Source organism: Strigops habroptila, chromosome 11, assembly GCF_004027225.2.
Source record: "Strigops habroptila isolate Jane chromosome 11, bStrHab1.2.pri, whole genome shotgun sequence".
In the NCBI taxonomy this organism is placed as follows: domain Eukaryota; kingdom Metazoa; phylum Chordata; class Aves; order Psittaciformes; family Psittacidae; genus Strigops; species Strigops habroptila.
The window spans coordinates 21,805,466-21,825,554 of NC_046360.1; the positions used below are offsets into that span (position 1 = coordinate 21,805,466).

At 55.1% G+C, this 20,089-nt stretch overlaps 1 protein-coding gene across 2 annotated transcripts in view; it reads left to right on the forward strand.

Annotated features, from left to right (window-relative positions):
• CACNA2D2 (calcium voltage-gated channel auxiliary subunit alpha2delta 2) overlaps positions 1-20,089 on the forward strand; it is a 207,153-nt gene that overhangs the window by 161,528 nt on the left and 25,536 nt on the right. For both annotated transcript variants that reach the window (XM_030501716.1, XM_030501717.1), the window contains exons 4-6: positions 1,802-1,861; positions 12,052-12,096; positions 19,161-19,299. In XM_030501716.1, the coding sequence (XP_030357576.1) occupies positions 1,802-1,861; positions 12,052-12,096; positions 19,161-19,299 (244 nt within the window). The remainder of the gene's footprint in view (positions 1-1,801; positions 1,862-12,051; positions 12,097-19,160; positions 19,300-20,089) is intronic.

Genomic DNA, 20,089 nt, shown 5'->3' on the forward strand with positions numbered 1-20,089 from the left:
TAGAAATAATCCTTGAGCTGTATCGATCACGATAACATTATTCATGATGAACTCATTTGGCATTAATGAGGATGTCCTGCAGCAGTGTGTGGCTCTGGGCAGACCCATCACCTTCCACAGGGAGACATAGCCAGGGGGGTTGCTGGAGCAGCAGCATCTTCCTGGTCCTAACACACAGCTCCAGGTCCTGCTTATGAGCAAAGCTGTCCTAAATAGCCCCTTCACAGGCCTCATCCTTGTTGCCATGGTTTTGGAGGGTTCCAAATCCAGTGATTACCCCTCCCACTGGTGCCAGCAGCCTGTCTCTGGGCAGGAGCTGGCTAGGGCTCCCCTCTAGCTGTGCCATCCTGCCGTGGGCTCCCCCTGTCCCTATAATGTGCTATTTATCAAACAAGAACATCTGGATGTATTTGAAAGGAAAAAAAAAGAAAGCAAAGTTGTGTCTGGCCAGACTTTGACAAATTGACATTTTCCAGAGGAAAAATGTCTTGTGTCGAAGTGTCGTTCCTGGGTGTAGCTGTCCCTTACTGCACCATTTGCAGCCCTCCAGGCACTTCACGCAAAGCGATGAATAGTTAAAGATGTCCATAAATCTTACCCTGGCCCATCATAAACAAATACGCTCTTATCAAGTACAGAACAAGGCACATTTCATCACTGCTGCCTGAAGCGCGACTCGGAATAAATGCTTGTCTTTAATCAGCCATCTCGATATACAAACAGCACAAAAGCTTGGGGGGGTGAGGTGCAGAATTGGGCCACAGCTTTTTGAGGTGGCTCCTGCACAGGTGACACCCCACACATCTGCCCTGAACATTAACATTACTTGGCTTTTCTCTCCAGCCCTGCGTTGGAGAGATCCCAATCTCTTCTCTCTGCCACCAGAGCCATGGGTATTTTGCTTCAATGCTCAGCTGATAGCTGATCTTTCCCTTTGGATGCTGGCCATTGAAAGCAAGCACTTTGATTTGGAAAGCAAGATTAAAAAACAAGAAAAGATTAAATAGGAAAGTTTCAACTAGTGTGTGCCGAGATTATGCCGTGATGGATACACGTTTCCCTGCATCTGATAAGAACAAGCTGTGTTCTCTGGCTGGGGAGGGCCAGATCTATGATGACTTTCACTGCCCATCACCTTACTTTCTATTGCCTGTGCTTTGCTGTGCTCCTGGTAATACATCACCCACTGTCATGGCCCTGCTCCCACCACGCTGCCAGGGCTGGGTGCTGTGGGGCTTGGTGCTGCCACTCTCCACAGGCAGCAGGGGCACATGAAGAAGACACCATCACACCTCAGGACTTCCTTTCCCCAGAGCATCTCTTAGAAGGGCTGAGGCAGCATTGGGGCATTTAAGGGGGTTTTTAAAGCATTGTTGGAGGGTCTGCCCTGCAGAGAGCTGGGGGCTGTCAGCATAGGGACCTGGGTTCAGCCCTTGCTCTGTACCACAAATGACAGCCTGCCTGGCTCTGGCAGTAGTGCCAACAGCTGCCAAGCTTTGGTGGCTCAGCCCTGGTTGGGTTCACGCGGCAGCAGTTCCTCTGGAGACACTGGCTTGCTCTGGGAAAGGAGGGAGCAAGCAGAGAAACACCAGCTCCCCATGGCCAGGACATCCTTCTCGAAGCACTGCTGCCCGCAGTCCCTCTTCCTGCCCCGCTGCTTGCACGGCAGGATCCTGGGATCCCCCCAAACAGAGCGGTGGTGGGTGCTGGGGTGGCACCCATGGTCCCAGGTTGGTGTGGGCAATGCCTGGCTCCTCTTGCTTTCCTTGGGCTCACTTCTCCTTTCCCGCTTGCTTTGCAGAGACTTGCCAACGCGGCAGAGAAGTTCCAGAAGGCTCATCACTGGCAGGACAACATCCGGGTAAGGCTCCGCGGGTGCCCCATCTGCTCCCACCCCTTTCCCGCATGGACACTGAGCTCAGTGGAAGTATCAGTCTCAGGGATGACTCGCAGGGATGATCAAGCACAGGGATGACTCCTGAATCAGCTCCCCATCCCATCCCTGCTCCCATCCCTCAGCTCTTCCTTCCCTCCTCGCGCACTTCCCCGGCTCCCTCCCGCGTTGCCGCTGGCCGTGCCGTGCTGTTCAGCATGCAGGTGGCCCCGGCACCGCCGCCTGCCAGCGCTAACGAGAGCAAATGAAGCGATTTTGAGCTCATTTCCAGCCTCGTCTCTGCCTGCACAGGCTGGAAGGAGGAGGCAGGAGGTGAAGGTCGAGCTGGCGGCTCAGCGCTGAGGGTTTGGGGGTTGGGAAGACTCTCACCCCCCACACACCGTCTCTGGCAGTGGGCTTGTGCCGAGGTCCCACACGGGGTGACGGCAGCAGTGGCTCATCCATGGCACCAGCCAGCAGATGCGGTGGGAGCTGATTCTGGGGAAGGAGCAATCTGGGCTGGCAGAGGGAAGATGCGGGTTTAATGATTGCATTTGACTTTGTAATTCTGGCGGTGATAGCGCTCAGCAGGAACCTGAAGGGTTCTGTCTGGAAATGCTCTCAAATTATAATAATAATATAAAAGGGAGGAAAGATTGTTTTTCTTCCAGTGCAAACGGAGCCTACAATAAAAAATACTTCTGAGCCACCCAGCCCCTTCCTCTGGGTTGGGCCAGATCCTGCCCAGCCCCAGGGAACCCCCTATAGGGTAGCCCAGGGACGGCCCCACTACTGGGTCTTGCTGGCGTGTTTGGGGGGTTATTTCTCTGCAACCATGATCCGCTAAGGGAGGTGAGGAGATGAGGACCTGGAACCACATCTCACTCCTGTAGACCCTCCTGCCATAGGTGATGGTAGTCACCACAGTTTGATGTGGAGAGGACAAGGCAGGAGGAGCAGAAGGGAAGTCAAGGTGTTGACCTGCTTGGCTTTTGTTTGCCATGTGGCCAGTGTGGGGTGGACTCTCGTGGCCAGTTCTTGTCCCCCCAGGAGCTGTGTCCTGTAGGCACTCAGGGAGGCTGAGCTCGCAGGGGTCTTGCCATCATTAGCAGAAGCAGCCTCGATAAGGAGAGGTGGGGGGTCCCCTCTGGCCCTCTCCTCCAGCAGACAGTTGTCATTGACACCAGTGGTCACTGACACCTTTCTTCCTGAGAACACTGCTCTGTTACTGTCACCTCTTTCTGGAAGGCCAGTGGAGGGGAGATCATGAGGATAAGGAGTTTTGGAGTTTATTGGCTGATGCCAATGCTGGTGCCTCACCAGTACCTCAGCTGTGGGCTCAGGGCTCCTGGGGGAGCCTGCGACCAGCGCTGGGGGGGCTGCAGGCATCTCCCATGGGCTCTCATCCCTACTGCTGGCCCAATCTTGTGTGTCCTCTGGGGTCAGGAGCCCCAGGGCAACTCGTCCTAAGGCAGCACCCAAAACTTGGCCGTGGGCCACCCCAAGGGCATTGTGGTGGCCCCATGCACCCTGCACTGCGCTGGCACCCAGTGGTGGATGCCTTGTGGCCATGGGCAGGGTGGGCTCCAAAAGACTGGAGCATTTCGCAGCAGCCCTCAGTGCTTCTGCTCATCCCCAGGGACACAGGGACAGGCAGCTGCCATGCTGCAGGGCCCCTCCGCAGCCCCACAGTGCTCCCTCTCCATCCAGACCTGACTGCCTTCTGCTGCGAGAGGGATTACAGTCGGGAGAGAAAACGTGCCGGGAAAGGCTGTAGCGCTGGGGAGCTCTTGGCTCATTTTGCCATTCACGGCACAAACCTTTCAGAAATCCACTTTCGCCGAAAAAAAATATTTTTAATAGCACTGTTTGCAACCACTTAATCAAGGTAATTAGGAGCGAGTCACCCAGAAACAATGTGCAGCGATGCGTCACCACAGAGCTCACCACAGCTTTATCAGGACAGCCCAGACCCGGCTGGGATGCTTGATGGGCTGGTCCAGCTCTGTGCACAGCTCCCGGGGCGCTGGGGGTCTGATCCCCCACAGCAGGCAGCCCTGCCTGCACCAGCCCTGCCTGCACCAGCCCTGGTTCCCAGGCAGAGCAGGGGGATGGAGGGGCTGGATAAACATCTCTCGCTGCAGGGTTTGAACCTCCTTTTGCCATCCTTCACCCATAAGTGGGTAGGGCACGGTCCGACCTGTGTCTACCACCGGTGACACTGGCTCTGCTGCTGCCCCAGGCTCGCTGCCGGCGCAGGCAGAGGCAGCGGGCAGGGCAGGCAGCAGCGCAGCATCTGCAGCTCCTCCTCTCCTCCCTTCCTACCGCGCAGCGCGTTCCCCCTGGCTGCAGCTCTCCCCTGCTCTCGCAGCGTGTCACGTCCTAACCTCACGCCGGAGTCGATGACAGATTGCGGCGAGCGCGGTTATTTTTGTGTTTCCATCCAAAGTCGCGCCGGCAGATGCTGAGTGTTTGCGCTGCATTAGTGCTAATGGCAGCCCCATTAAACCTCACTGCAGATGGGTTGCTATGGAAGTCCGGGGGAAAATGAACCAGGAGCAGGAGCCCGAGCGGCTGGGAGGCTGCTGCCAGCAATCACTCATAACGCGTCTCTACAGGGAAAGTTTCTATTTTCTCACTCTTTTTCATGTGTTCCCAGCCACACACCAGCCACACTGGCCTTTCTGCAGGGTTGACTTCAGCCTCCCGCCTCAGGGGCTTTGCAAAGTGCCTCCCTGTTCCCAAAACACTCTTCCTTGCCCCACACTGTGCTGCCCCATCGCTGCTCCTTGTCCTCATGCACCCTCAGGCCCCTCCTGTCCCCCAGTCATGCCAAGCCAGGGCCGTGTCCCCAGAGCTCCCCTGGACACCAGAGCACTGTCCTTGGCTGAAAGCAGTCTTGCCCACAAGGTCACCCATGCAGTGGCACCCAGGGCACTCCTCATGTTGTCCCTCCAGCTCGTTTCACCCCAGGGCTGCGTGGCAGCTGAGGGTGGCATGGTGGGCAGGGTCAGGGGGCAGTGGGGCAGGCTGCGGTGTGGGGCCATTAGGGGTCTGCTGGGACAGCTGGCTCCACTCTGTGCAGAGCCACCGGGGTCTGTCCCTCGAGGCACATCAGTGCTGTCCCACTGCTCTGGATGTCCCCAGCCTTGTCCCCCAGCCATGGCAGTGGTGCTGAGCCCCCCATGCTGACCATCCACAGCAGCAGATGGAGGTGCCAGGGCTGCAGCCCACACCGTGATGCTGTTTGCCAGGTTTCCATGCTCTGTTCGCCACCCTGCTCAGGCAAGAGACCTGCAAAATGTACCTATAAAAACGCTGGAAGGTCATGTTGAGTTTTTTCCTGCCATCCTTTGTATGCATCCTCGCTGACAAGCTGCCATGCTGTTCTCTCCGCTCCTCTCCACCCATGTGCTCCGCTTTCCTCCAGGGTTTTCCAGTGCCTTAGGTTCTTTTCCAGACCTTCATCCCCATCCCAGCACCATGCTGACCCAGGGGCTGCTGTCAAAGGTGCAGGTCTGCACCACCAGCCGTGAAATGCATCCCAGGGCGTTGTCATCACTGCATGTCAGTCTGCTGGAGCTGCCGGAGCTATTTGTCCCTTTAAGGGACACTCCAACGCTGCAGAGCTCCATCCCCGCATTTATATGTGCTTGGCAGGATTATATAAATTGCCTTTAAAAGTTGACTTCTTTATAAGCCATTTTCTGCTTCATAAAATGTTTATTACTGTTGTTTTTCTCCCAGTTCTTCTTCCTTGCTGCATTTTCCATCACTTATACTGGGAAGCTCCCCTCTTCTTCTGCCTGCTGCCCCCCTGCCTCCCACCCTGCCCACCTTTTGGGCACTGGAAAGGGGTGATTGAAGGGTTAAAGCACAGTAGACCCTTTCTCCTTGGAACAGAAAAGTAGCTGCACATTGAGCTGTGGGTGTACGGACCCCTCAGCATGGGTGGTTTTGGGGTGCTGTGGCTGGGAGCATGGGTGCTGGGCAGCCCCACGCCGCTGCCTCCATCCATAACCCCTGCTGCAAGCACGCGAGCAAATAACAAAGCCCAGATAATTTCAAGCTCCATTAGAAACGAAACTCCAGGGAAAACAGGATTGCTGTTTGCCAAATGGGAAAGGACAGGAGGAATAAGAGAGATTGCACTCCCGGCCACCTGAGAAAGGTGAGGGATAAGTGGGGGGACATGGCAGCTCAGCTGGGTGCCCTTCCTTGGCCATACAACCCTGGATGCAGCATTCCTGCAGGCACAGGGCCCTGCCAACCAGCTGCTCCATCACCATGGTGTGCCCAGCGTGGGCCCATGGTGGGAGCAGCAGCCGTGCCGTGCCACGCATGGGCACCAGTGGCGGTGCCGGTGGGATTGCCACGGCCAGGCAGGGCTTTGTGTTCAAAGCAGCGTTAGAAGGGCGAACGCCAGCTCCTTATCCTCCTTTTCATTTTTCTCCTCCTTTAATTACAGATCCTACTTATCGGCCAAGAACAGAAAGATCGTCGCTGTAACCTTGCACTTGCCCTTGTAGAAAGAAGGTTTACCTAAAAAGTTAGAAAATAAAATCAAATACTCCAATTTGCAGTCGTCTTGCCATTTCAAACCCAGTTTTCATTACAGCACAGAAAGTGCATTGAAGCTGTGTTTATAACCCCCTTTTAGATAACAAATCACATTTTCTTTTGGCTGGCGAGTGTGTAGAATTGATATTATTTTTTTTTTCAGTTTAATGGGTTTGTGTGTTCAGGAATGATCTCCATCAACTGAGAGTCTTTATTGTGTTTGATATAATGTCAGCTTTCATTACGCTCGGAGAATTACTGTGCTAAAGCACCAACCTTGCTGTAGAGCCCTTCTGGCCAAAAAGCAGAACAAGAAAATCATTCACAAAAACCCGGTGTCGGTGCTGTTCCCTCTTAAAAGCCAAGGACCAGGCTTGGGGGGGGCTCCCCATGCCCCCTGTTCTGCAAGATGGCTGGGCCACTTGTGGCGGTCCCATGGGTGCAGTGGTTTGGTGTGGGGGCTGCAGGCTTTTCAGTGCTGCTGTCCCATCCCATTCCATCCCATCCCATTGCATCCCGTGGCTGGCACGGCAGGGCGCCCACTGGCTCTCATGTGTGCTGGCATCCCTGTGGTACCCGAGTGCAGCGGAGGCAGAGGCAGTCACATCTCGTTTGAGGCAGCCTCGAAGGAGCGGGAGGAGACGGGAGATGCCATGTAAAGAATAGCTGGCAAGGCGTGATCAGATAAAACATCTTCTCAGGGAGATGAAAAAACTGTTGACAGGTCACTTAAATATTTCCCGAGCTCTGTCAGAGAGGCAGAGGGAGGAAATTGCTTTAAAAAAAAAAAAAGATGCCAAGGCAGATTATGATGACTGTTTCCACCTGTCCTGGGTAACGCATACAGTCTCTGCCGCCGGATAGGATGCGGAGGATAGGATACATGGCGAAGGCTGCAGGAGAGGCATGGTCCCCACCAGACTGGTCCTGGCTCCATCTAACAGCCTGTAGTGGCTGGCACTAACCAGGAATGTTTTCCTCTTCCTGGGGACTGGGGAAGAGCTCATCATGCTGTGTGTGGACAAGGATAGCTCTAGGCCAATGAGAAGAAAAGGTTCAGCCAGTGGCTGCTGGTGTTTTTCCTGATGCCCAGAGCCAGGCGTTGCTGTGATTGCAGGTAGGAATTTCTCCCAGGAATTCATCTTGTCCCTGTGGCAGCCTGTTCCTGGCTGTGGCCCTTACGCTGCTCTGTGAGGCTTTCCTTGCCTTGTTACACAGCCAGGAACTGCCCACAGTTATGTCAGGGCTTGGGGTGAGCACTCACCCTGCTGAGACCTCCAGCCCCAGCTGGAGGGCAAACTGCCCAGCATGGACCTGTCCCCAGGCAGGGCCATTGGCCAGTCCCATCCCACTCCTCCCAACACAGGCAGGCTTGGCAGGGGGGATGCTGCAGTGGGATCACGCTGTGTCTGTCCCCCTGCTCATCCCCTGCTGCCACCCAGCCTTAATGCAGACACGGCTGTGGGTGCTGCAGGTGCAGTAGGAGCTGCAGGAGCTGTGTCACATGCTGCAGGCTATCTTCCGTATGAAAGGTGCAACTATAAGCAAAATCTGTTGCTATTTCTGTATTCTTAATGGTTCAGGGGCATGAAAAAATCCCTAAATATTCTCTGCCCATTGTAAGTGCTGATGGCAGAGGAAAGATGGGTTCATGAGCAGAGGTGCTGGTGCTGTGTGGGCATGCTGACTCCCATTTGCTCTTCCCAGCCACTGAGTCTGAGCAGGCACAGATCCTGTCACTTGGATTGTCCCAACATTGGCATGCCATTGGCTCGGATGCTGGCCCTGCCACCGGCCCCATCCAGCAGCTGGGAAATGTGCTTGGGATCCAGCTTGTCTTCCCCACCACCCTCTGAGTTCCTCCTAGCCGCCTGGAAGGCAACCTGCTGCAGGATTTGGCTCTTCCAGAGCCAATTAAATCTTGAAAGAGATTTCCTGACCGCAGAGGTCACCCATGCTGCTCGGAGAAATGAAACCTGCAGCTGGGGAGCTGAGATGGACCCAAATCAATGCAGTGCAGCGGGAGCTACGTGCAAAATCACCCTGAGGAGCCACAGCATCCTCAGGGCATGCAATCAGCGGGGTGACCCTTACAAGATGATGGTGAGCGGTCCTGCAGAGGACAGCAGACCCACAGGGCAAGGATTAGCCAGCTTGGGTGATATTACAGAGAAGCTGTATAGGGGGAGAGCGAGCCATGGCCCCTCTGTGTCCCTGCCACTGCATGCTCCGGCTGGATGGGCTGGAGCAAGGAGCTGATGTGCCACCAGCAACTCCTTCTGAGTCTTTTTCAGGGTGGTGGCAGCTGCGTGTGTGATGTGGTTTGATTGTCACCTTGTCAGACCGCTCACTGGGAGGTTTGGGCCAGCACCCCTCCATCCTGACACCTCCAGGCTGCAGTGAGATCACAGAGCACTGACCTTTCTAGTGTTATTTTTAGTTGCTGTAATCGTTTTAGGCGAAAAAAAACAATTTGAGTGCTCTTGGAGAAGGCTGTGGGAGGGGTGTCAAGGAGCATTGCCCCTCACTGCCCACCCGAGACTCCCTGTGCCCCTCTGTGTCATGGGCTGTGGCTCAAACCTGGTCTGCTGGGGCATGGCCAGGGAGCACCCATGCCAAAGCAGGGTCCTCCCTTGGCCTGCTGGCAAGGCTCCAGCTTGCAGCCACCCCGAAGCTCATGTCCTGGTTTCATTAGTTAGCTTTTTGCTGGGCGGTTTGGTGTAAAATCGTCAAGGAGTGGAGCATGAGGCTGTTGGGGAGGGCTCTGAGTGGGGGCAAGCAGGACCTGGGGTCCCTGTGGAGGCTGTGGCACACAGCACCCGTGGAGCCCCATCAGGAGGTCCCATCTGGGTCAAGCCCTAACTTGACAGAACCACAAGGGTTTGGTGCAGGCAGGGTGGTTGCTGGGTGGCTTTGCCGGAGGAGCCTGGGCAATGGCTTCAGCAGCGCTGGCACATTACTCTGCGGTTGCGCTTGACCCCCAGAGTCATTTCCCCCTAACTTGCAGTGAGGGTTTAGGAGGCTGAAATCACCCTGTGCTTACCCGCTAGTGACACGGCGCTTGCACTGCCATTATACAGACGTTGTCTGGCAATTACAGTGCAAGAACATGGGCAGTGGTTAACACCTCATTGTGGAGCAGCAGCCCAGCGTCAGCCTCCCCTCCAACGCACCTGCGAGTGCTTTCTGCAGCTTGTTTGCAAGAGTAGGGGCAATGTTTTGGCCTAAATCCCTCAACGTCTTCACCCCATTGTTTTCTTTATTGGTATTTATTCTGAGAGGCTCTAGAAATACGAGTGCTATTTACACAGACCAGTGTTGGGTTTAATGTGGACCCGAGTTGGAGGAAGAGAGGATTACATGAAGAAGGCAAGTGTGGTCTGAAAAACAAATATTAGGGAGAGGAGATTGTAAGACCCCGTGTTGCCTCTCAGGAGACTTCCAGCATCTCCCTGCACTGTCTCCAAGGGCTCTGTCCCTTTTTCCTGGAATAAATTCCAAACTGGCTCCGCTGGGCTCCAGGTGCTGAGGACATGGATGCCCTGCCAGCTCCTGCAGGCTCCCTTGGACCCCATGAACTGCCCCCGGCATCAGCAGGGTTGTGGCAAGGGGAGCGGAGCCTGGCATCGGGGCATGTCACAGGGTCAGGGCCATGCTGGTGCTAGCTGTCCCACATGTGCTATCTCACATGCAGCCTCAGTTGCAGAGTGGGACAGGGCCAGGATCTCACCGAGTTGCTCCTGGGGTCATCAAGGCTTGAAAAAGTGCATGGCAAGGGCTCTGTGATCCCTAGGGAAACCAGTGGGAGAGACATCCTTCCAGGAGGTCTGCTTCCCGTGATTGGGTGCCATGATGTGCCATGATGCGCCATGATGCCATGGCAGCGCTGGAGCAGGTGAAAGCAGGACCAGGATCTCCTCGCTGAGCATCACCTTGTGCCCTCTTGCCCACCGTGGAGGGGATTTGAGCTTTTTGGAGGGGCCACTGGAAGATAAAATGAATAACAAAGCACTTTCTGGGTGGCTTTTGTTAGTCACACTCACTTCTGATTAAAGATCATTAGACATGAAATTAGCTCGTTTGTGTTACAGGTCTCCCAGGGATTCCCTTAATTAGGAAGTGCAGATGGCCACAGACCCAGGGAGATGCAGCACCAGTGAGGGGCAGGGGCATGTGTTGGGCTGGGAGTGGCACAGGGAGGGCAGCCAAAGAGGAATGCAGGGTTTTCCCCCTATTCTTGTTGTTGTAAATCTCTCAGCATTTCACAACAAATCACAGATAATTAATAAGTACTTTCCCTTAATGACTGGGCTTTTTAATAGCAGAAATTGGAAGATGCTGCATCGATTTTGTTTAATATGTTCCCCTCTCGGTGCTGTCTTATCGCTGTGATTAGAGTCGCAGAGCCCGTGGGAGGGACCAGCCCCTCTGCCCAGGAGGATGCTGAAACTGCCCTGTGCAATCCCCATCCAGGGGATCATTGGCTGTGCAGCCTCCTGGCGTCCCCGAGAGAGCAGCATCCCTGCTCCAGGGGCTTTCCCACCTCTTGGTGCTCTTGTGTCTTAACAGCCTGAAGAAGCAACAGCAAACCACTCCAGGGAGCAGGTTTGTGGCTAGAGGATAACACCAGCAAGGGGTCAGTGACTGTCAGCTCCTAGTGGGGCTGGGACAGTGGGGCTGGTGGCGCCTGGTGAGCTGCTCGGACCTGCTGGTCCCTTTCCCTGGCACGAGCCCGTGGCTGGGCTGGGCTGGGTTTTGGCTGGGTGTCTGTTCTGGGCCCGCATCACTTTCCTTGTTAAACAGCAGCAGCAGCACTCATCCCAGGGCACTGCTGTGCACACAGAGAGGAGGCTGTGTGCATGGCACTGCTGACAGCTGAGTGAGTGGCAGACACATTAGCACTGCAGTGGTGCATGGCATCGTGCTCGCGTCCCGGCGCACAGAGAAGAGTCTCCGAGTGCCCTTTAATTACCCTTTCTGATGGCACACGGAACGCTGTTGCAAGAGCATTGCTGCTCCCTGAATTGCTTCTTTAGGAATCGCCTCGCATCCTGACACGTGGGGAAGAGGAATCTGAGCAGACCTTTCTGCCCAAGTAGGCTCTAAATACCCGAAATGAACAATGTGCGTTTCTCCGCGGAAGCCAGGACTCTTCTCCCAGTTTCTGCCATGTGGGAAGGAGGGTTCTGCTGGCAGCAGGGCCGCTGTCTGCCACACTGCCCATACCTGGCTCTCCTGTGGTTCCTGTTGCTTGCAACAGGACCAAAGCATCCTGGGTGCAAGCCTCGCATCCAGTGGCAGCACAGAGGCCATGGTCTCACCGGTGGCACCATCACAGGGCTGTTTATCCATGGCAGAGGCTGTGCCTGGCCCTGTGCTGCTGCAGCTCAGCAGCAGCCATGAGCAGAGGGAAGGCAGCAGGCGATAGCCAGTGCTTGGAGGGCAGACGAGGGGGATGTGGGGTCCCAACCATATCCTGGGGACAGCGTGGGCAGGGTTTGGTCCCCAGCAATGTGGTGGCTGCCACCAGCATGACTGAGGGGATGGGTAAGGGGTGGGACCCCTCTGCCATCCTTGTCGCAGCCCGGCACTAACTCAGCTCTCTCTTTTCTCTGCAGGAGGAAGACATCGAGTACTACGACTCCAAGGCCGACACTGAATACGTGAGTACCATCCCTCACTGCACAGTGGCCACCCCATCACAGTGCTGAGCCCCTTGCCGGGGCTGTCCCAGCACCGTACCAGGGAGCACAGCACAGCATTCCTTACAGCCAGTGTAACGACTCTGTGGTATGCAGTGAGTGCCCGGTGTGCAGCCGTGTCCCCCCTTGGCTGTGGTGGCATCTGTCCACCGGCTCTGGGCCTGCAGCACCAGGTGGGCAGGTTGCTCCACTGCCTGCAAAAGTTACTAAAATTAAAGCTGGCATCTGAAATTCAAATGAAGAGCAAACCTTTAATTAGAGTCTGAATCTAATTCTCTGCCCCCCTCCCAGCACAGCCATCCTGTGATTTCTGGCAATCAGTGCTTTAAATACAGACCCAACAGCTCCGCTCTCCCGGCACTCCCAAGGGGGCTGGCATTTGCTGGCTCCTCCACATAGTGACGGTGACAGTGACGGCACTCAGGTGCCACACCGTGGGCACAGGGTGCTCTGTCAGCAGTGGCTGCTGCCCCATGGCCCTGCTGTGCTGGCAGGTGATGGGTCACCCAGCTCCTGCGTTGTGCCATGCTGTGGGATCCTTCTGAAATAGGAGCTCACCGGCTCAGTGATGCTCTCCCCAGGGCCACTGGGGAGCGGGTGCATCACTGTGTCCTCGGAGCTGGCTGGAAGCCCTGGGCAGAGCAGGGTAGGGGCTTGGGAGCAGCCCCAGCCAGCACTGGTGACCCAGGACTGGTCCTTGCCCCGAGGCAGAGCCAGCAGCAGATGTGCCATCAGGATTCTGTACCGCAGCAGGAGGGGGGGAGCAGCAGCACGTGGCACTGGCAGCAAACCACATGGCCTCATCCGAAAATAACGCTCGGGTGACCCCACAAGCCTTCAGAAGGCCCCGAGCAGAAGGGAGGGGAGGACCCGGGCTTGATGAGGTCCCACTAGTCCAAGCGATGCACCCTGTGCCTGCCGAGCTCCAGCTCTCCTCTCCCTCCACCTTGGAGGTGATGCCCCAGAGTGAAGCCATGGCAGCATGAGTGCCTTCAAAGCAGAGTTAGTGACAAACTGCCAGTGGCATTGTCCCCAGGCGGTGACAGCAGGAGGGCTCCTTGGCGGAGGAAGCCAGCCATGGAGAGTCTGGGAGGTGGGATGGAGAGGTCGGGCAGATGCCGTGACTGAAGGGGAGGGAACTTACTCTCCTGAGCAGGTCTCCCTGCTCATGGTCCCACTCATTTGGAGCAGGGGATGTCTCCTGTCCCTCCCCAGCCTGGAAGAAGCTGCCAGAGGAGGGAGGGAAGGATGCTGCTCTCCGTGGCCACTCCAGAGAGGACAGAGCTTATGGGCTTAAAGTGCATTAAAGCAGATTCTGGATAGAAGTGGAGGAAAAGCTGGCTGGCAGTCAAGGCAGAAGACAGCCTAGGGAGCAGGGCAGCTCCCTGCCCAGGGGGCAAGGAGCAGGACAGATGCTCCATCGTGCTGGGCAGGACTTTTGCCATCACTGCCATGGGGCTGGGCACAGGGGAACTGGAGGTCCCCATGCCTGGTGTTACCCTTGACCAGTCCTGGCTGCCCACTCCCAGCCAGTGTTGGCAGCAGCAATCCAAGCTGGCAGCTCGTGGCTGTTAGCTTTGGGATTAGCCATTCCTGTAAATGAGGAGAGCATCCTGGTTACGTTAGGCAGGATTAGGAAATAGAAGGCATCTCAACCTCGGAGCTATGCCCACTGAGCCATGGGGCGCCAGGGAGAAACCCTGCACTGCAGTGTGGCACAGTGTCCCTGGGGACACAAAGCACAGCTCCCTGTGCACTGGCCCTTCCCCGAGGGAGGTGGCATGTAACTGGGGAGGAACAGCCCTGCAAACCTATCATCAAGGACACCAGTCCTCTCATGGGGAAATATCAAGCAAAATTTGGGGTGTCCTATTGCTGAGGTTTGTGGGTTTGGCAGGGAGGGTGCTTCCCTATTGGTGCTATTGCTGCTTGCCAGTGAAATCCTAGCAAATTTAATCCCAGCAAAAATAATGAAGAGAAAAGAAGGTGATGCTGAAATAAAAAAGGAGAGAGATGATACCAGAAGGTCTGAATAGAAATAAATAGTGCTCTTTCCATCTTTTCCTTATTTAGCTTCAATTTTGATATTTAAATTGGGCAGGATCTAGCTGAAATGGAGTTAGTTCTGATGGACAATGCCTATTCAACGTAACGGGGGCTTAATCACAAGCCTTACGCTGGCTTTAACTACAGTGAGAAAGAAATGAGCTTCCTATTCATTTTGCTTGCACCTCAGCTCCGCTATCTTCCTAAACAGATTTTGGATTTCCAAGTAGTTTTTAACAAACAGGAACATCAGGAAATTTTCCCGGGTGTCCTCATGGCTCTCAAAATGTTGGCAGAAGTGGAGTTTTCACCTTTCCCCGCTAGCAAGGGCCATGGGGTTTATCTGGGGAAAAGTGTTCTAATCGTCAGATTAGAACACTCTTGGTTGGGTGTTACAGGCAGAACAATGCAGAAATAAAGTGATTTTCCATCTTTAGCATTGCATTCATGGCAGAGGATGGTGCTTAAGTCACAGCTGAGGCCAAATTCCCTTGGGATGTGCTGTTCTCTGGTGGAAAGCAGCACAGCTCCATGAAGGTACCCTTGCCCCAAGGTCAGCCCTCCACACCCACCGCCTGCTCAAGGTCCCTGGGGAGGGATGAGAGCGAGGGGCTGGTGGTGGGAGGCTCTGCCAGCATCGACACCCTCCGGTGCAGGGCAGGCAGGGAAGAGCCCGCACTGATCCTGGCTGCAGGCAGGGACTGTGGCTGCAGACAGGGGCTGGAGGATACAGGCAGGGGCTGTGGCTGCAGACAGGGGCTGGAGGATACAGGCAGGGGCTGTGGCTGCAGGCAGGGGCTGTAGATGCAGGCAGGGGCTGGAGGATACAGACAGGGGCTGTGGCTGCATGCAGGGGCTGCCCGCTCACTGCTCACGCCACACAGTACATGCAGCGAGGAGAGGGAGGAGGGAAAAAAAAAATCCCCTAAATGTCAGCAGCAGATGAAGGGTGTTGGAAAATTTAATCTTCTAACTTTCTCAACTAATGTGACATTTGGATTTCCTCCCGATAAGCTATCAGCCCCGGAAGTTTCTTTCTTTTGCCTTTTGCCTTTTTCTTCTCTCTCCCCACTTCTCTCCTCTGGCTGGTAATTTAAAAATAAATGGTCTAGAAAGATCTCTAAACAGTACCTTTGGCAAAGATTAAAAAAAGCAAAGGGGGACAGGGGAGCAGGCTGGCGGGAGAGGCTGATTGTTATTTATAACCTGGGCTGCTATAAAAGCAGGCATGTGGCTGGAGAACACACCGTCTCCCTCCCTTGGCATTACACCACTGCCTTTCAGGAAAAGCTGAGATATTTAAGAAGGAGAAAGGCCCTTTTGCACAGGCCTGGACTTCCTCAGCCATGTGCTGGGGGCTGACATTTGTATGCACTATTAGTAGTTATCACAGCGTGTTGACATGAATGTTTCGCTGGCTTTTCCAGGCTTAGCATGGATGGGTGCCCCTGGGAAATTTAGAAGGATGTGCTGGGATCTTGGTGAGACATATTCTAGATCAGGTGTGGGGGGGGAGGGGGCAGGACGTGGGGTGCAGGGGTGCTGTCGGGGTGCTGCAGCTCACCATGCTGGTGCCAGGGGTACAAGGAGGAGCACTGCAAGGGATGGCTGCTGCTGCCCGCCTTGTCCGGAGCCGTGACACCCCAGCCAGCATCCTGGAGCATCCTTCTGCACCGCTGGCCACAGCAGCCCTGTGTTTGTCATCGGTGCTGCCATTTAAGCAGTCATCATTAGCTGTGATGGCTCGTTCCCATGGAGATGAGCAATGAACGGGGGTGTCTGCATCCTGCCGAGGCATCGCTGCTGCGCCAGGTCACATCCCCGGCTCGATCCGCAGCTCCAAACCCCAGCACTGGTGGGGACCCCCGACAGTCCTTGTGCCCGGGGCAGGCTGGCTCTCCTCAGCCAGCACCAGCCTGGATGTGAGGGAGGGCAGCTACTTGCCTGGAGCTTGGCAGCCTTCAGTAAGGCTGTTGTGTGGTGCCACTGCTGCTCACTGGGTGTTGAGGCATCTCTGGGTTTTGCCCCCTGTCCATCATTTTGGGAGACTAAAGAGCAAATGTGGTGAGTGTCAACCCAGCTGCTACAGCACTGAAGATGGCAAAAGCTCTCGGCACGCGATGACTTCTTACTGAAGCAATGAATATGTATAATATTGATAGATTGCCATCGAGTCCATTTCTAATGGTGTGTAGCACATAATATATTCAATCTGTAGCATCTATTTGTGTTACGTTGTACATATTGCATATTGTAACAGATAAATAGATGTTTCCAAGTTCTTCTGAAATGTAATGATGAGCAATGCTGCAAAATCTGGCTCGGGGCCTCCTGAGAGGCTCGCATTTAAACCAGTGTAAATCCTGGAGAACTTGAATCATCTTCTCCTTTGCTCTAATAAAATTTTAATGCAGAATTTCTTTCTCCAGCTGTCTCAAGGCAGCTCCTTGTAGCCCCAGCATAGCGCAGAGATGCTCCATCTCTGACCTGGCTGGTGACAGCTCTGCCTGCCTTCATCCAGGTGGAAATGACCCCATTTCAGGGGCTAAATTCAGCCTGGTTTAAACAGGAGTAACTCGGTTGAGGTCGGGAGATTTATGGATATAGGATAAGCATAGCTTGGATAACATCAGCTCTTTCCTCGGGTCTGTTTGCCGTATAGGTGTCAGTGATGCATGAAGTGTCCTACGTATAGATAGCTGTATATTTGTCTCCAAGATCTATACATATGCCTCTTTACAGCTACATGAATGAGAGCAGCCAGACAGCGCCAGACCTGGCAGAATACAAATTAGCCCCTCAGAAGTGGGTGATATAACGGAATAATGATAAACAGAGGAGCAGTAATTATATACAGTGGTTCCAGCTCTGGTGAAGTGGGAATAACCATGCCAGCCTGGAGGAAATAGGGAGGGTTGGATTTCCCCAGCTGCCAGCAATGGCAGGGGCAGCGGTTGGGTTGGACCCAGGAAGAGTGCCCTGCTGATTTGGGATGAGGAGGCACAGGGACATCTCACCAGGACTTTGCTGGGCTCAGAAAAGAAAAGGTTTTAGTGTCAAAGCAGAGCTCTTGGTGCTGCAGATGCCCTCAGGGGCCACAGCTTTATCCTTCTAAAGCCTGTTTTCAGCAGGCACCTCTAAATCACTGTCTGGTGCTCGGAGAGGTGGGCAGGGGCAAACTATTGTGTGTGCAACTGCTTTCCCCTTTGAGACCTGAGCCTCACATTGATGGCAGGCTTGGGGCCAGATCTGCTCTCTCCATAGCCAATGGCCCAGCACACAGCTGGGCACAGGGATCCAGCAGTCGGTTTTGTGCCTTTTCTCTGGATTTACTTGAAATTGAGAGTGTAATCTGGCTTTTGATATTGGTGACATGGCTCAGGGGAGGTGGGGACGGTCCCTGCCTGCCTCCCGCCTGGCTACTGCGGCTGTAATTGAGTTCAGCATCTTTCTGAGCAGCCGGAGCCCCCGCGCCAGGATCAGCTCGGCAGCGTGTTTACACTCACAATGCATCAGCTGGAATTAAAGCCCAAACCTTGCATATCAATCCTGTTACTCTCCTGAGCTGTGGCGAATGCTTTGGCCACCCCTCGCAATGTCAGGGGAATGTCACTGCCTGGGTGGCCAGCTGGAGCTGGTGCAGGAGAGGTGGTGGCATCTCTGCATCGTCTGCAAAGGGGAAATGGGGGGGAGGCCAGGATGGGTGTTACACAAGCCGCAGAGTTTATTTCCCAAAAGCATCATTTTCCATTCAATATATGGCTTTTCCCATGAGAAATTCGGATGTTTTGCCCCCCAGATTTTGTCAAGAGGAGCCTGGCTGGTGGGAGAGCTGCTCACGCTGGGCCATCGAGGGCAGCAGGATGGGACCATGTCCCCACTGGTGCCAGGGTGCTGTCCCTGGCATGGCCCCATGTGAGCCCTGCCTGGAGCTGCTCGCGCTTCCAGTCACGTCCACTGTTGTTCCTGTGGGCTGATCTCTGCTACCACAATCAGACAGCCTTACACGGGCTCCGAGATGGGCATCTCACTCGGGGGGAGGCACGAAGGGAGAGGCACCGAGCTGCCTCTTGGGGTGAATTCACTCCCATGCTGGATGGTTCAGCAGCCGGATCTCCTGCTCAGCCCCATCCAGCCCTATCCCATTTGCTCCCACAGCCAGCACCAGGGGAAGGTGACCAGAGCCATCCTGTGTCCCAACTTGGGCTTGGCATGTCCTTGCCCCTGTGCTGCCTGTCCCTGCCCACGGATGGGGCAGGTAGCTCTGTCCCTCTTCAGTGGGATGTAACAGCAGGGGCACAAAGGGCAGATGATGCAGCATCCCCCTGCTCCCTACCCTGAGCATCTCACAGCTGGCTGCAAACAGCCCTCCCCAGCCACTGGGCTCGTGTGGGGATGCGGCAGCTTGGACTCAGCACCTTCTCCCAGGTTTTCTTGCTCTGTGCCTCGGCTCCAACCCTCTCCCCTGCCTGCAGCCACCCAGCTTCTGCCTGCACCAGCTCAGCCCTGCCCTGCTGTTCCAGAGGGGTTTTACCCCCGGTGCCGTGTTGGTGGCAGGGCCCCAGGAAGGGAGAGGAAGGCTGGGAAGGTGCGGGAGCGCGTTCCAGCACCGGCAGTGGGGAATTCACCATCTCTCCACCATAATTAAATATTGTTTGCATTGCTTATTGACAGAGCGCTAAGCTGCACTCCGGTTTAATTTGTTCTTTGATAGTTGCTTTTGCCGCTAATTGATTTTCAAGGCTCTTTTTTGGTTTGGGTTTTTTTTGTTTGATTTAATACCTGCCGGCCTACCAAAGCTGGAGAGGCAAGAGGAATGCTCGCCTCCATACCTTCCTGATCCCTGTGCAGGACAAATCCAGCAAGAGAGCCAGCGTTGCCAGTCTCTACAGTGGGGATGGGCTTTGGGTGGCAGCATTCCCAGCGTGCATCCAGGGTGGTACCTCCGGGTGACCCCATGTGCTCTGCTCCTTCCCCAGGATGATCCCGACGGAGAAGAGATTGAGAGGGAGAAGTCCAACTCCTTGAAGCTGGAGTTCACTGATGATGCCAACTTCAAGACCAAGGTTAACTATTCGTACGCTGCCGTGCAGATCCCCACGGACATCTACAAAGGCTGTGAGTGCCCCTCCTCACCCACTCCGCTCTGCTTTGCGCTGCCTGGCCAGGCTCAGCCTCCACCTCTCCTGCTCTGGGTGCCGCAGCCCCAGGGACCATCACCCTGGGGTGCCCTGGCTGGGTCTCGGTGCCAGGGCAGGCAGGCACTGAGAAGAGGCAGAGTCACCGTGTCAGGATAGAGGTGAGGTGAGGGTCCCCAGGGACCCTCAAGAGCTCGGCACAGGCCAAAGAAGCAAATTGGGGTTAGGGATTATTAGGAAGGGATGGAGAGCAAAGGAGAAATGGTAATTATGGCACAGGGTAAAGCTTGTCTGCATGCACATGGCTGTGATCTTCCCAGTAGAAGAGCTCAGCAAACCTCAAGGAGGTTCAAAGCAGGCGCTGGGGGCAATCAGGAAGACAGACAATAAAGGATGGAGCAGCTCTGTGCAGGAGCAATTACAGAGGCAGTAACTCCCTGCTCAAAGAAGGGAGCGAGACAGGACGGGCAGTGGGAGAGGGTGAAGCAGGGATGCTTCCCCACTGGCTGTGGGCTACTTGGGGCTGAGGTCAGGAAAAGAGAGAAAAAGCTGCTGAAATCCTGCAGGAAGCCAGCCGAGGGTGGTAGCAGGACAGTGCGATGGCACCCCGGGGGAACCCCTTCCTGCCAGAGCGTGCAGGAGCTCTCAGCCCCATGGCCATGCCCCTGTGGCTGTCGGAGGCTGCTCCAGAAAGGGGGCCAGGGTCAGGAGCAGGGAGGGAGGGATGGATGGATGGACAGATGGACAGCTTTAAGTCCCCGCTGGGAGGT